This window comes from Tachysurus fulvidraco, chromosome 1, assembly GCF_022655615.1.
Source record: "Tachysurus fulvidraco isolate hzauxx_2018 chromosome 1, HZAU_PFXX_2.0, whole genome shotgun sequence".
NCBI lineage: Eukaryota > Metazoa > Chordata > Actinopteri > Siluriformes > Bagridae > Tachysurus > Tachysurus fulvidraco.
The window spans coordinates 25410660-25426828 of record NC_062518.1 but is presented as its reverse complement, the minus strand read 5'-3'; the positions used below and the strand labels follow the sequence as shown (position 1 = coordinate 25426828).

Genomic DNA, 16169 nt, shown 5'->3' with positions numbered 1-16169 from the left:
CGGGAGGATCGGGTTACATCCGCGACAGAGACGGAGAGCGCACTCACATCTTCTGCAGCAGCCGCGGGAGCGCTCTCTGTGTGGGCGGGGCTGTGAGCCTCGAAACGAGCATAAAAGTTATTTAGCTCATCCGGTAGAGAGGCGGCAATGTTGACAGTCGCTGGTTTGTTCCCTTTAACGTCTGTGATGTTGTTAATGCCCTGCCACATGCTTCTTGCATCATTGGTGTTGAATTGTTTTTCAACTTTGTTTTTATATTGTCTTTTTGCAGCTTTGATGGTTTTCCTGAGATCGTAGCTGGCTTGTTTGCGATCATCAGGATTCCCGGATTTAAAAGCAGAGTATAAAAGTATAGGTATAGAGGTATAGTTCACCCAAAAATGAAAATTGTGCCATTTTTAAAAATATCATCTTTTGTGTTAAACAGAAGAAAGAAACTACACAATTTTCATTTTTGGGTGAACTATACCTTTAAGAGCTACATTTAGCCTTAAATGTTATATGAATATGGGACCTGGAGCACAGGTTTTATCAGCTGTCTGTCTTTTGTTGCTTACAATAAATGTGAATGTTGATAACACATAAGCAGTCTTTAATAATGCTCTCAATTACATGTAGATGCATATTATATGCATTAGTGAGTGTGGTGGTGCCTATGGGGTGTCGCTCTAGGATGGGTGTGTATGAGGCTGGGAGGAGGGGGGGGGTCACAGTATACTCACTACAAAAATCTATACACCACTGTGTGAGGGGAATACAAAAATATATTGGAGACAATGTTTAAATGTGATATTGTCATATATAACACTGTATGGTACTATTCCATCCCCTGCCTCTTAAAATATTATTTACATATTTAACCATTTATACTGTGCATATAGAATAATTTAAATTGACCCCAATATCCAAGATGTATCAAAACTTATGTTTTCTTTTTATTCTTTTTTTCCATAAGGTTCATTTATACATTCATACACACAGGCACACACACACACACACACACACACACACACACACACACACACACACACACACACACACACACACACACACACAGACCTGATTGCATACTGTGGGAAATGGAGTCCGCTACAGCCATGTGCGTAGGCTGTAAGGCATATTGGGAATTAGAGTTTACAGCTTCAGTAGTCTTACAACCTATAAGAAAAACCATTGTTTTTGGTTTAAAAGATATTTAATTCATTAATTCATCATTAGTAGGTTCAATTCAATTCAAGTTTATTTGTATAGTGCTTTTTACAATAGACATTGTCTCAAAGCAGCTTTACAGAACATAAACATAGAGCAGAAGGTAAACATAAGGAATGATAAAAGAAATAAGGAATAATAAAAGAAAAAGAATTAACAGAATAAAAAATTCAAGATTATTATTACATATACTGTATAGTCCACAATCTGTATGTATTTATCCCCCTATGAGCAAGTCCGAGGTGACTCAGGCAGCAGTGGCAAGGAAAAACTCCCTTGAATTGGTAAAGGAAGAAACCTTGAGAGGAACCGGACTCAAGGGGGACCCATCCTCATATGGGTGACACTGGGGGAGTGATTGTAATATACAGTCAGATAAATGTTGTATTGGTGAGTGTATAGTATTGTATAGGTGCTTTATCTTAGTCATGGTCATCAAATCAAATAAAATTTTATTTGTCACATACACATACATACAGGGTACGACATGCAATGAAATGCTTTTTGTATCTTTCCGGTATTTAAGCTTAAAAGGAATGCAATTAGGGGTTAAAAAAATAAATAAATAAAAACCAAAACGAAAAGGAGATAGATAAATAAAAAGTATACTATGTATAAAAACTATATAAAATATGAAGATATATGTGAAAAAATTATGTATATACATATACATAAATGTGTATGGTTTTTAATGATTGTCCTTAAAGTGTCTGTGTGCAGTATGGTGTGTATAAGGTGTATAAAGTGGCATTGTGCTGTGCAAGTCCAGAGTTACAGTGACAGTCCAGAGTTAAAGTGTCAGTGCAAAAAAAGGTGTGCAGAAAAACGAAGATGGAGGGAGAGGTCCAGTACTAGACCCTGGGTTTTTCCTGGTTTAAAAACCGAATGGCCTGCAGGAAGAAGCTTCTCCTCATTCTCTCTGTGTTTGCTTTCAATGAGCAGAAGCATTTCCCTGAACGCAACAAAGAAATGAGTCCATTGTTGGTATGGCCGAGATCCGTTACAATCTTCCTGGCTCTGGTTCGACACCGCATGCTGTACATGCCCTGCAGGTCAGGGAGCTCGGTGTGCTGAACGCACCACCCTCTGGAGGGCTCGCCTGTCCTGCATGGTGCTGTTCCCGAACCAGGATTGTAAATCTGGAGTCAATCCCAGGAACAATGCAAGTGATGTTGGAATACAGACTAGATGGGACATTAGTACATGATGGGCACTGTACATGCACATTCACACCTAGAGGCAATTTAAAGTAAACCTACTGGCATGGTTTTGGTACCCAGTGCAACACTACTTATGGCAAAACAGATTGGGATAGTTTAGAAATTTACATTCTTGTGGTATAATATTGTGAAAATAAAAATGTTTTTAAAAATCTAAACATATAACCAATCTTTTTTAAGAACCTGGAATAGCTTAAGGTTTTCCTTTTTTAATTACAGTAAAAACATTACTGCTCTAAGTAACATTTTATCATTATTTCGAAAAGTATGGCATAACATAGGAGTTTAGAGTTTAAACATCAATCTCTAATACTGAACACAGTACATTAAATAAATCTCTGAACACTATCTAGTAAGCCTAATGTTGCATAAATCAAGTGACATGCACATTTCATACATCCATTCATACATCCATTCATCCCCTTCATTCTTCCCACGTGTATTTAAAGACTCAATTAAAATAAATTTTACTATATCAAATTAGTAAACCATGAGCCAGTGTATTCTGGGGGCTCTATTGCCAGGATTTAATCCCCAAATCTCTGCCAGTTAGGTTAAATGTAGCTATATAGAAAGAGTTTCATACATGATGCCAAATATACTAAAAAAACAAAATCAACACTCATCATTTTGCAACAATTTTAATCTTAAGTGTTAACCGGTTCTGCATGGAGGAGTGAAGTAAGGTCAAGTGTTTCCATCCACCCTACAGGAAGAAAGTGCTAAGAGTGCTGTTATTCTCTCTATAACAGTCAGTTTACTTCCATTTATATACTTGATTTATAATGATGAGCAAGCCAGAAGTGACATTGACAACTGAACTTAATGTAATATAATATAAAGTTTAGTTATATAATTAAGACACACTGTGTACTGCAACAGCTATATATGGTTAAAATGACAATACAAGCTTCTTGACTTGACTTGACACATTTCAAAGCAGTGATTACTTTTCCCCCATTTGTTGAAGATACCAGGCCGGAGTCTACTACTGCTACTGCTGGGCTGCCCTCTTCTGGGCTACTAGCACCAGAACAAATTTGTGAACAAGGTGATAAGGTCATTAAGAATGGATAAACCCATTATTTTTTTATATACAGCTGTCATTATCTACTTTGGCACACTTGATGCTTATCCAGAATTTGTAAATGGTACTCTTCTTGATATTGGCGCTTCAAGATACACTTGATATCGGCACATGAAGACCTACTTATTCATGAAAACACTTCAGCTAGCACTTCCTCCCTGTTCGTTGTATGTATGTATGTATATATTTTTTAAAAAATCTATGAACGGTGTTTTAGGCTCATTGTATCTTAAGTCTGTAACCTAGTGAAGAGGTTCTGTACATCGCTCTGTATAAGAGCGTCTGCCAAATGCTGTATGTAAATGTAAATATTGCTTTAATAAAGAATGATGCATACAAAATGCAAAATAAAGAAGCAGATTTGTTTGCTGTGAGCTACAATAAAATGTAACAAAAGCATTAAAAAAAGTAAAAGCAATAAAATTACTAAAATGTTTTTTTACTCTCACCTATCTCAGGTGTCATTAGGCATCAAGGCAGGATACACACTGGACGGAGTGCCAACCCATCACAGGGCACACACACTCTCATTCACTCATGCAATCACACACTACGGACAATTTTTTTTAGAGATGCCAATCAACCTACCATGCATGTCTTTGGACCGGGGGAGGAAACCGGAGTACTCGGAGGAAACCCCCAAGGCACTGGGAGAACATGCAAACTCCACACACAAGGCGGAGGTGGGAATCGAACCCCCAACCCTAGAGGTGTGAAGCAAACGTGCTAAACACTATGTGTGCTTTGTTTACAAAGCAAAACCATACATTTCATTCAGGGATGTACTGTTACTAGTAGCTCAACAGTGAAAGACCTGGGTGTTATATTAGACAGCAACTTGTCTTTTAAAAATCATATCGCCCGTATTACACAAACAGCCTTCTTTCACCTTAGAAATATTGCCAAGCTAAGAAACACCCTATCTGTATCTGATGCTGAGAAGCTAGTTCATGCTTTCATGACCTCTAGACTGGGCAATTGTAATGCATTACTAGGTGGTTGTCCTGCATCTTTAATAAATAGGCTACAGTTAGTCCAAAATGCAGCTGCCGGAGTTCTTAACAGGAAATATGATCATATAACCCCAATTTTATCATCTCTACACTGGCTACCTGTTAAGTTTAGAATTGATTACAAACTGCTGCTACTTGCATACAAGGCTCTTAATGGTTTAGCTCCCATGTATCTAACTAGTCTTCTAACACATTACAATAGTTTAATGCTCTCTGAGATCACAAAACTCAGGACTTCTGGTAGTTCCCAGAATATCTAAGTCTACTAAAGGTGGTAGAGCGTTTTCGTATTTAGCTCCCAAACTTTGGAATAGTCTTCCTGATAGTGTTCGGGGCTCAGACACACTTTCCCAGTTTAAATGTAGATTAAATACTCATCTCTTTAGTCGGGAGTACACATAATACATCCCATAATATTGTGCTCTATTACATCAGACCAAATGCACATTATCATCTAGTGATTGCTAATATTATGAACAGCAGCTACGTTAATCCCTCTCCACTGCTTCTCTCATTCTACCCATCCCGTGCCATCCAGAAATCATACCAGCTCCGACGGTCTTCCGTGCCAAGAAGATTTTGGACCTCCACTGAGGTGAGGCGACTCTGTGAGGATTTTGAGGCATCTAGAGATTTACCAGCTCCAGTTAAACTCTGCTATACTAAGGAGGAGATGTGAACTCCATGTCTTTTGCATCAATATAACATTTGTCAAATTGTATATTTATAATCACACCCTCCGGTGTCACCCACATGAGGATGAGGTTCCCCTTTGTGTCTGGTTCCTCTCAAGGTTTCTTCCTTTGCCATCTAAGGGAGTTTTTCCTCTCCACAGTCACCTGAGTCACCTCAGACTTGCTCATTGGGGATAAATACAAACACATTAAATATATCTAATATTAATCTTGAATTTTGTATGATATTAATCTTTATATTATTCTTTATAACAACCTTTTGTTCTATGTTTATGTTCTGTAAAGCTGTTTTGAGGCAATGTCAATTGTAAAAAGCGTTAAACAAATAAACTCGAATTGAATTCAGTTCACAACCTCAAATACAGTCTTTACTAGGAGTGAAGGAGTTATAAATGGTTTTAAAAAGCACAAAGCCACATGATGAATTATCCAAACTGAAACACTGATATTTATTAACATTTACAACATGACTCCATACACCAGGAATCCTTCATTGTCTTTATTGGCTGCACTAAATTGAAATGACATACAGCTTTGACTTATACAGCAGCTTTAATCACACGACTGCATATTTCCGGTTTGGTGAACAACTTCCGCTGACGTATTTTGAAAGCTTGGCGGTTGAGATTTTTTTTAGTATATGCGACAGGCTGGGTGTGTAGCGCTGTATTTTATTATTTATATTGAAAGCTTCAGTTTATACTCCGTAGGTTAACATGGACCCAACAACTGCGACGCTTCTCGTTGGAATCGCTATCAAAATTAGCCGGAGTGACGGTAAAAAAAGCTATAATATGAAGCAGTTAAACTAGCTACCATTGCTAAACTACCATTGCACTTAGTTAACAGTGTAACTAGCTAGTTTTTTTACCTTAGCATTACACCTAGTTAACAGTGTAACTAGCTAGTTTTTTTTACCTTAGCATTACACCTAGTTAACAGTGTTACTAGCTAGTTTTTTTTACCTTAGCATTACACCTAGTTAACAGTGTTACTAGCTAGTTTTTTTTACCTTAGCATTACACCTAGTTAACAGTGTAACTAGCTACTTGTTTACCTTACCATTACACCTAGTTAACATTGTAACTAGCTAGTTTATTTTTTCCCTTAGCATTACACCTAGTTAACAGTGTAACCAGCTAGTTTTTTTACCTTAGCATTACACCTAGTTAACAGTTTAACTAGCTAGTTTTTTTTACCTTAGCATTACACCTAGTTAACAGTGTAACCAGCTAGTTTTTTTACCTTAGCATTACACCTAGTTAACAGTTTAACTAGCTAGTTTTTTTTACCTTACCATTATACCTAGTTAACAGTGTAACTCACCCAGATTATTGTAGTATTTCTAACTATTACTGAAACTTTTTCAAATTAAAGGTGTTTATTTATTATATAATTACATTAATCATAGTTATGGTGTGATTTAAATGCTACTTGATATTCATGTTTCATGAGTTTTTGTTAGCTGAATCATCGGTGATGGGGGTTGTGTGTGTGTGCGTGTGTGTGCGCGCGCAGGAAGAAATCACAATGCAACAGTGAAAACTGTCAATGCTACCAAGTCGACAGTACATGTGGAGTGGAATGAGGACGAAGTGACTAAAGGAAAAGAGGTTGGTCAAACGACATCATCTACATCACACATTCACTGCTGTTTGTTGTATGTGCATGCTTTGGAAAGAGTTGTGCTTGTGGTCTTCATTTGGTGGTTGTGTGCACACTAGGTTGACTTCAGTGACCTCTGGCGTCTCAATGCTGACCTCCTCGAATACCTGCAAACATCAAAACAAGCAGGACCTTCCACTACTCCAACACCCAACCCTGCACGGGCACCTAAAGCAGAACGAGTGGGTTTTCTTGCTTGATTTCATACCGTTGATGAGACCCTATTTTCACTGCAGTGGATGCAAAATGTCTATACCCCCTTGTTAAAATAGCATATTATTGCCATGTCCTATTATTTTCGACTCTTAGTGTTCTAGTGTTCTAACCAAAGAAATGAGGCAAAAATGCAATATTTAATGAATTATGTGACTGGTTCATTGAGTACAATCACATCTGGTCTTCTTTTCAAAAGGAATTATCATGCACCTGTCATCAGTGAAGTGATTCTAATTGCCCCTACATAAGGATCAGTCATGAGTTTTCTCCAACAAGCTGAAGTTTGCAAAACGTATGAAACTTCGCTCTTGAATGATATCAGGAAATGGGTACAAAAGAACTTCCAGAACATTAGATTTGCTCTAGCACGTGAAGTGAGAAAATGCGGTAACACTGTGACCTCACCGAGCACAGGACATCTTTAAAGGAGCTGCAGGAAGATCTTTCAAGTACTGGTCAGATGTCGCAAAATGTTTTCTGTACTGATGAGACCAAGGTAGACCCTTGTGGGCATAATTGGGCTATTAAAGAAAAAGAAAATGTCTAATCATTCAAATAATGGTGTTTATGATTAAGCATGGTAGCATGATACGTGGCAGTATCCTGGGGCTGTTTTTCAACTGGGACTGGAGATCTAGTCAAGGAGGAGACCTCCAGTTACCAAGCCCTGAGTTAATGACTTGAAGAGGGCTGTGTACATGAGAACCACTTTCAGTTTGATAGATCTGGAGTATTTTTGCCAGGATGAGAGGCATAAAATGACACAAAAGTGCTGTACTGGAAGGAAAAGGTACTTTTACAAAGCATCAGTTAAGGGGAGTGTGCATGTTTGCAACCCGGGAATTGTACAGGGTTTTTTCGTTTGATAAAACATTTTCACTTGAAGATTGTTGGTTAACAATGAAAAATGATCTAACATGATTTATTTATTTATTTACTTACTTTTTTTTTCTTCGCATAAACTCTGCAGTTTTAATATGGGGTGTATAGACTTTTAATATAAAGTGTAGTTCGGTGCCTGTTCCAGATCCAAATTTGTTTAGGCTCGCAGTAAATATTTTCATCGGTTTCATATAGTTGAAGATCATTATTTGGTTATATTATTGGTCATGTTGTACGTTATATTGTATTGTTTGTTGCATTTTATTGTCTATCAAAAATACTGTATTCTTTTCTAAAAATACCAAAAACAATAATAATTGTGACTTTTTTTTCCTTTTAGAAGTCAGAGCATCCTACAAAATCAAAGTTACCTGCACCTTCAGAGCGTAAGTGACCTCGGATTTAATTTCCCAGAGGGTTTCTTTTTTAATAAACACTGCAGTGCTTGCTTTGTATGGAGCTGTATTATCTTAATGTGTGTTTCCTGTTTGAAGTAGCCTCTCCAGCTGGTCCATCTGAGGAGCCAGGTTTGCATAATGTGCATGTGTCAGCACTTTCTCACTTATGCACTCTCACTGAAGGGGCTTGAATAATTTTAATCTGATCTAAATGATTATGGGTTATGATTATGGCCAACTTTTTTTTTTTTTTTTAATGATTTCTGATTTTTACTCATTTTGAGAATTTGAGCCCTATTACTTCTAGCCACAAAATGTAGTATTTTCTTTGCTATATTATGCAGTTCATGCAGTACTTTTATTCAGGTGATAGTCTGTGTGCTAGTGTGAATTCTGGCATGATGCCATCATATACAAGGGAGTCGCTGGCCAAAAAAAGGTTGAGAACCTCTGTTTACACTAAGCTTTCCCTTTTCCCAAAAGTCATGTGCTGATAGTCTGATACTGCGAGATTCAACACTTGTATTATCTGATGAAACTTAGCAACCTCTATGGCATGGTGTAATTTTTGTGTAGATACAAAAGATGATTGGATGAGGGTAAGGTGTTTAGTAAAACAGAAATTGAAATTTAATTAAAACAAAGCTGAATGGTTCACATGGTAACAAAAATAGGAGCGATTCTATGATCACGGCTTAAAGTGACCCGGATTACTTTTTCAATATTCAGTGATCATTGATCTGTTATTTATTCAATACATAAACATCAGTAAGTCTGCTTTTTTATTATTATTATTATTCAAATGTAAATATTTAGAAATAGTGCTTTTTTTTGTATGTTTCAAGCTTTTAATCTCACTTAATTAATTCAATATTTTTGTAATATGTCTCTAGATTTGTACGCCCGAGAGAATCCCTTTCTTTTGCTATTAAAATTAGTCATTTTCAGCTCCTTTTTATATTATCTACAGGATTAGGTGCCATATTATTTTTTTTAATTGTCTTTAAATAGCTTGTCAGGAAAACCGGTGAGATTTGAATGTGATTCTTACAAGTACAGCAAGGCATCAACTCCAAAGTGAGATCATGCGCTTCATCTATAGAATAACAATGGCTTAGCCAGTGTAAGGTGGTTTTTTTTTTTCTTCCCTCTTTTCTCATTCATCTGTTTGCAGCCAGATATGTGGTGGTAAGTCATAGCACAGGTAAACTCCCCATCTCTGTTAGATAGCTTAGTGTTACTAAATGTCCTTTGTAGTAACTACTGCTTTATGCAAGCCACCAGTGTGTGACACATTATTCAAATAATGCTTTGAAAAGTTTTGAATAGTAATTTATCTTGATTTGCCCGTCCTTCAGTTACAGATACAGTGGTCATTATTTGCATCTTATTTTGGCAAATGTAATATCAGCACATGACTACTCCATACTTTTCGGTGCTACAGATCCCTTTTCAGATCACTGGTGAAATTCTCTGCTCTGGTTTATCCCCAGTAATGTTTCAGCATTGGTTGCCACAGCAAATACAGTGATTACTTAATCATATCAATTCATAGGCTTTATGGATATGCAGCCAGTTAAGTAAGCATGATTTATTTATTTATCTTTATATCATTTACCCTGTGCCAAGTTTAACTTGCCTTCCAGGCCCCAGAAGGATGACAACTCGCCAGACTTGTCTATTTCGACCACCAATCATTCCATCCACTTGCTTGAATACGACTGATGGTGCTCCCAGTCAGGAGCAGCCCTCCTCTACTATTTCTAGACCCTCAGGTCAGTAAGCATAATCGGTTTTAATCCCACAGTTAGGAAACTCAACATTTAGTCCTGTGACAAAGGCTGTTCAGTAACACTGCTCCTTTTCTAATCTTTATATATTTAACGTCATTGAAACATTAGATCCATTAAGTAATAGGACATGAAATGTTAGATAAAAATATCCTGTGAAAAAATTCAGAAATTAAATATTTATATGGATTCCATGACTCGTCCTCTGCCATGACAGGATTACCAAGTTATCCAAGAAGACAACTTGCTAAACCTCCATCTCCTCTGCTTCCTGCCATTGAAGCTGTGTCGAAAAGTGAGGCCTCAAAATGTGCTCCTGCGCCCACTGCAAGTAAGTCAAAAGTTGCATACTGGTTGGATTGACTTGAATTTCATGTTTTATGTTTGAACTAGTCAAGAGCAAATTTCTTCTGCACAAATTAAATCCAATGAATTTTATTCCAAGCTGCTTCTGTGCTAATGTTGTTATAGCCTGCTTACATAGAAAGTCATACAAAGATATAAACAAGTCGCCCAAAATCATTTGCATTAGTAATACCCCTAACTTGTATTTCAGACCAGCGCCTTTCTCGAGCTCCTGAAGTAAATAAAACAAACAAAAGGCTGTCCATTTCAGCTAAAAACCCAGAAACTCAAACCAAGAAAGGAAAGGTATGTAGTGTAACTGAACATTTTAAATAATTCACGGAAAGCAGTGCACCTCCTCATGTTTCTATTGAACCTTAGTACGGCGATATGAACCGCCCCAACAAGCAGTTTTACCAGATGATTGAAGAGTATCGGGAGACTGTGGAGAAGATTCCATTATCTTTAAGTGATCCTGTAAGTAATTTAGCAGTGCATCATGCCAAAATACCGTCCACTATAAGGACCACCAATGCATTCATATTTTTCATAAGAATTAGTGAAATTTTAAATACATTTGTTTGTTTAAGGTTGAGCTCTACAGAATCTGTGTGTGTGTTCGCAAGCGACCACTTAATAAAAAAGGTAGATTGTCAAACTGTTTTCTCTAAGAATAGCTATAAAGGACCTGTGAAAATCATTTACATAATGTTTTTTTTATTTTGGCATCAATTGTATGTGAGGTTTTTTTCTGACTGCATTTCCTCAGAAACGGCAAAGAAAGAGATAGATGTGGTGACGATCCCTGGTAATGGTGTCCTCCTGTTCCATGAACCCAAGCAGAAGGTCGATCTCACCAAGTACCTTGACAACCAGCACTTCCACTTTGACTACTCCTTTGACGAAGATGCCAGCAATGATTTGGTTTACAGGTAACTTTTTTTTTTTTTTTTCCCCCTGCAGTTATCTGTAATTAAAAAGATGCCACCTGTAATGGCTGATAGATTGGATGCAGGTGAGGTTTACACACACATTAAAGTAATAATTTAAAAAATGTAAATAGTAATCATGCTGGATTTTTTTTTTTGTGGTCATTTTACATTTGTCCATTTGCTTATCTGGTTGAATAAGCTAGTCTGTCTGTGAAATGCGTATAACTTAATTAATTTAAAGCCATGGATTATTTTATACAAACCATAGATTTCCTCCATCCACTTATTGCAGGCCAAAAACGGCTACATGTGTTATCATAACACTCACTATGTAGAACGATGCATTATAGATCCCACCATCCAGTTGTGGTCATTTTAGATATTTATGCATTTCTGATGGAGTATTTTCTGTTCTGTTTTCAGGTTCACTGCCAAACCTCTGGTTAAGACTATATTCGAAGGTGGAAGGGCAACATGTTTTGCATATGGGCAAACTGGTAGTGGGAAGACACATGTACGTATACTGTCAGTTTTTTAAAATATGTTTCAACGAATGAAGAAATCCTCATTACGTATTTTGCTTTACAGACAATGGGTGGAGACTTTTCAGGCAAGACTCAGAACAGCTCTAAAGGAATCTATGCCCTGGCAGGTGATTTGTAAATGTTTAACTCTCTTTACAAATTTGTTAAATAATCGCGTTTTTTGTTGGTTGTTTCTAATTGATTTGTCTGTATACTTTACAGCACAGGACGTGTTCACACTTCTGCAACATAAACGGCATTCTGACCTGTGCCCATACGTGACCTTTTTTGAGATCTACAACGGCAAGGTGTGTCAACAAGATTCCATACTTGGAATGATCTAAACATTAAGCTGTGAATAATGTAACTGAATACAGCTCAATTTTATCCCCTAGTCTTACCAAGGATTTGCTGTCTTGCTAATTAAAGGAATTAACATAAGCAGTTTCCATTGTAAACATCTGATGCAAGTGCTGTGATTCGAACCTTCAAATCTTTCGATTTCTAGCCTCAGCAAGATGTAGGAATTATTGGTTACTTGACTGGAATTTCTGTCCTTTTGGATACGAGATGGGCCATCTTTGTCAGCTTGATCATTAAATTGTCATGTCACGCTGTGCATTCCTGCTGACTGTGAGGATATCTGGTCGCTCCCTATGCACGATTGTCTTTAGCTCTGTTTGAGTGGTGTTATAAGTTAGGGGTCCTGGACATGAGCACCTGAAAATGTCTGCTGGGTGGATCTGTGGAAAAAAATATTTTTTTTCCCCTCGCAAATTTTATTATAATTTCTTAAGGTTTTAATTCCTAAACTGCAAGTGTCCTTTAGCTGATTTTATTTTATTTATTAATTATTAAACTTATGTTTTCAGGTCTTTGACTTACTGAACAAGAAGGCAAAGCTGCGTGTTCTAGAGGATGAAAACCAGCAGGTGCAGGTTGTCGGCCTGCAGGAAATGCCTGTATCTTCTGTTGAGGATGTGATCAGGATGATTGAGATGGGGAGTGCATGCAGGTATTCTTTTTTTCAGACATAGTAGTGCAAAATGCTATCAATTGTCTAAAAGCATCTAATTAAATACTCAATGTTTCCAGCTGCACAGCTTGATCCTGTATCTGTGGAACGAGTAACTGTTGCAACTATTGACCAGTTAATGATGCGCACTGTTGTCTGAGGATGGAGCCGATTCTTATGAACAGTCTTTATGAATCAAGTTGTGTATACTGTAACTGGAAAGATGTGCTTTAATTGATTGGATGACTTGTTTTCCCCTTTGTTCTAGAACATCTGGCCAGACGTTTGCAAATGCCAACTCTTCCCGTTCCCACGCCGTCCTGCAGGTTATCTTAAGGCGGCATAAGCTGCTTCATGGGAAGTTCTCGCTGGTGGACCTGGCAGGGAACGAGCGGGGCACAGATGTCAGCAGCAATGACCGGCAGACTATGGTAGAGACAGCAGAGATCAATCGCAGTCTTCTAGCATTGAAGGTACTGTATGGTTTTCCAGTAAGCTCATCTACGCACCAAATGTGTCCGTTCCTGCTGCGCTATAAGGCAAAGTACTATGGATAATATATTAATGTATATAATTGCGTGTGAATTTTGATTTTAATCAGAATATCTCTTCTCCCCATAAAAAAATAAAAATAAAGTTCATTCAATTCCGATTAAGCTTTGCTTTGTTTGTAGTATTATACAATGTTAGGGTCCTGCTGTGTCTTATTGCTGATGCCACGTGAATGTATCCGATTCCCAGGAGTGCATTCGATCCCTTGGGCAGAACAGTGAACACATCCCTTTCCGGATGAGTAAGCTCACTCAGGTGCTCCGAGACTCCTTCATAGGAGAGAACTCCAGAACCTGCATGGTAATTATACCTGGCTCATATGTAAAGTTTACATTTAAGGTCTACTGATTATCCGACATGAGTAAATAATCTAATTAAGCACTAATACGTTGTGGCTTATGTTAATGTAACAAATGAACCATATAATGCATAAGGTTCATTCGTTTAAATGCTAACCAAATGGACCTCGGCTGTTCGTTTAGGAACTTAATTTCTGATATTTTAAATAATGTCAAACCGTTATTTATTTATTTATTTTTTTAAAGTTTAGTTTTTTCATCTCGTCACTGAGTAACAAAAAAAATCATTGCAGCAGCTGTAGAAATATTAAAGTAGGATGTAAAGACAGTACAATAAGTTTTTTTTTTTTTGGTGTCCCTTTAGATTGCCATGATCTCACCCGGTATGAGCTCTTGTGATTACACCTTGAACACACTACGTTACGCAGACAGGTAGGCTCAGTTCAAATGTGCATCAGCTTACTTTGCAAATAAAGTCCCTGTTTTCTTATGGGTCCCTCTAGTGGCTAGACTTGCTTTCACACTTGTTTCTGTCTGGCTGGTAGGGTGAAGGAGCTGAACGGAATGTCTAAGGGAATTGTGGAGAACACTGAGTTAACAGAGGAGGGCAGCAGTTCCTTAGAGGAGGTATGTGAAGCTTTAGATAATTCACAAGTACATAGCAAAGGCTTTCACATCTTTCAGATGAAATCTTCTAGAAAGCTCCTATAGCAAATGGAGGAAACCATGTGCATTTTGTGACGTAACTTTATTCAAGTTAGTTTCTGACCACTTTATTTTCAGGAGGGTATTCCTACAGAACTTGAAGTCATGGCCCAGTTCTCTGAGGTGGAGGAGAGGTTTTATGAAGATCTGCAGGTGTGTAGTTTCACACTGCTTACTCCATGCACATACATTCACCAGCTGTTTTGTTGTACACCACATGCGCCTTAGAGGTGTGTAACAACTTGGCACTTTTTGGTTCATGTGTCTGTCGTATGCCATTTGCTGCCTTTCAGGGCAGCAGTGAAATTGCCAGAGCAATGGAGCACACATCATACGATGTTATAAGCGGTCTACCGGAAATTGATGCATACATGGAGAGACTTCAAGGTCTGTTCTTCATACTGAATCAATTTCTAAAAGAAATAACACACCCAGTCATGTCAATCAGAAGATATTAAATATTTTTGTTGTCTCTTTGATATAGGATCTTACCATGCCCTGCGATCAGCTATTGAGGCACTAAAAGCCAGGTCACCCAATCTGGCATGACATGCAATCTGGCATGACATGCTGACTGCTGATGTTCCATTGTAATTCTTAATTCTCTTTTACAATTTGTTTAAATGTTGTCATATTAGGAACCTTTTTGTTCACTGAATAAATGTTTACTTATGACAGTTGTGTTCAGTCCAGAGCATAGTTTTCACAAAGCTCTTATAAACACTGCTTCTTCACAGGGTGAGTAACTGATTGTATAACACGTAAAAATGGAAAAACAACAGCTGCAGCAACTGCATTAACTCAGAATCTCTAATGAAGGAGCAGTAAAACCTGTTTTATGCTTTAGTTTGGTTTGAACTATTTAAGTATTTTATTTGTACAAGTTGCATTCTGATTCCAAGACATCTGACATCAAGCTATAACATACCCTGGAAGTTATCCCTCACTTCTGAATCTCTTTGCTTGACAGTAGAAGCATTACCCTCCTCAGTCATGACCGTATGACGTTAAAGTGACTTGAGACCCCAGCCATCTCTTCAATTCCTCTGGGGCACCTAGGACCTTCTTCTTTGACCCTTAACACATACAATTCCAATTTACAAGTTCCAAGCAAAGTTTACACATGCGCTGGGAGCAAAAGACGACACAACAAATCAAAGACCTACTAAACAGCCCTCGCTCAACAGTTTTCCCCAAAGGATAAAAATAAACAAACCAGCCTGAAACTGGGTGGCCCCATGTCTCTGTGTGAGGCCCATCAGACCAACCACTTCTTTTGCTAGGACAACCCCATCCCCCCCTGAACACATACTATCCTACTCTCTGGGTGGCATTCCACAAACCCATTCCCCTAAAATACAGACGCAATCCAAACCATATTCGAAGACCACACTGCTGATTTTTCCCATGTTATTGCAAAGCTAAAAATGGATGCAGTAGTTCCTTTACCTTCAGACTGCACAAATCAGTAATGGTTCCTTGGTGGTTATATGATGTAAGCAGATCTCAGTCTTGCATGGTTACTGTGTTTAGTCTATATCCGGTCATCGGAAGATGGGTGAATCTGTACTGTCTTTTCAACATGTTTTTCTTTCTGCAAATCTCTCTGCACTATTTATTTT

General features: G+C 37.8%; 1 protein-coding gene across 3 annotated transcripts; it reads left to right on the top strand.

The window, feature by feature from the left end:
* Nucleotides 1-5798: 5798 nt before the first annotated feature.
* Nucleotides 5799-15224, top strand: kif2c (kinesin family member 2C). 3 transcript variants are annotated; one of them, XM_027133389.2, is made up of 22 exons: nucleotides 5799-6001; nucleotides 6743-6837; nucleotides 6949-7071; nucleotides 8328-8373; nucleotides 8485-8514; nucleotides 10032-10160; nucleotides 10393-10506; nucleotides 10732-10826; nucleotides 10902-10997; nucleotides 11111-11165; nucleotides 11290-11452; nucleotides 11876-11966; nucleotides 12041-12104; nucleotides 12199-12284; nucleotides 12849-12991; nucleotides 13260-13464; nucleotides 13733-13843; nucleotides 14207-14274; nucleotides 14388-14469; nucleotides 14626-14700; nucleotides 14841-14934; nucleotides 15032-15224. In XM_027133389.2, the coding sequence occupies exons 1-22, from the start codon at nucleotides 5941-5943 to the stop codon at nucleotides 15094-15096; spliced, it is 2091 nt and encodes a 696-aa protein (XP_026989190.1). In that variant the 5' UTR covers nucleotides 5799-5940; the 3' UTR covers nucleotides 15097-15224. The 3 variants fall into 3 exon arrangements, with proteins under 3 accessions (XP_026989190.1, XP_026989182.1, XP_026989198.1); XM_027133381.2 differs by having other exon boundaries at nucleotides 8482-8514; XM_027133397.2 differs by lacking the exon at nucleotides 8485-8514.
* Nucleotides 15225-16169: the final 945 nt, after the last annotated feature.

What these genes read in the sequence shown, in the direction of transcription:
- kif2c (XM_027133381.2), top strand. Translation starts at nt 5,941, where the DNA reads ATGGACCCAACAACTGCGACGCTTCTCGTTGGAATCGCTATCAAAATT. An exon ending in TACTATTTCTAGACCCTCAG is followed by an intron (nt 10,161 to 10,392) that starts GTCAGTAAGCAT and finishes CTGCCATGACAG; the next exon opens with GATTACCAAGTTATCCAAGA. An exon ending in CATTATCTTTAAGTGATCCT is followed by an intron (nt 10,998 to 11,110) that starts GTAAGTAATTTA and finishes TGTTTGTTTAAG; the next exon opens with GTTGAGCTCTACAGAATCTG.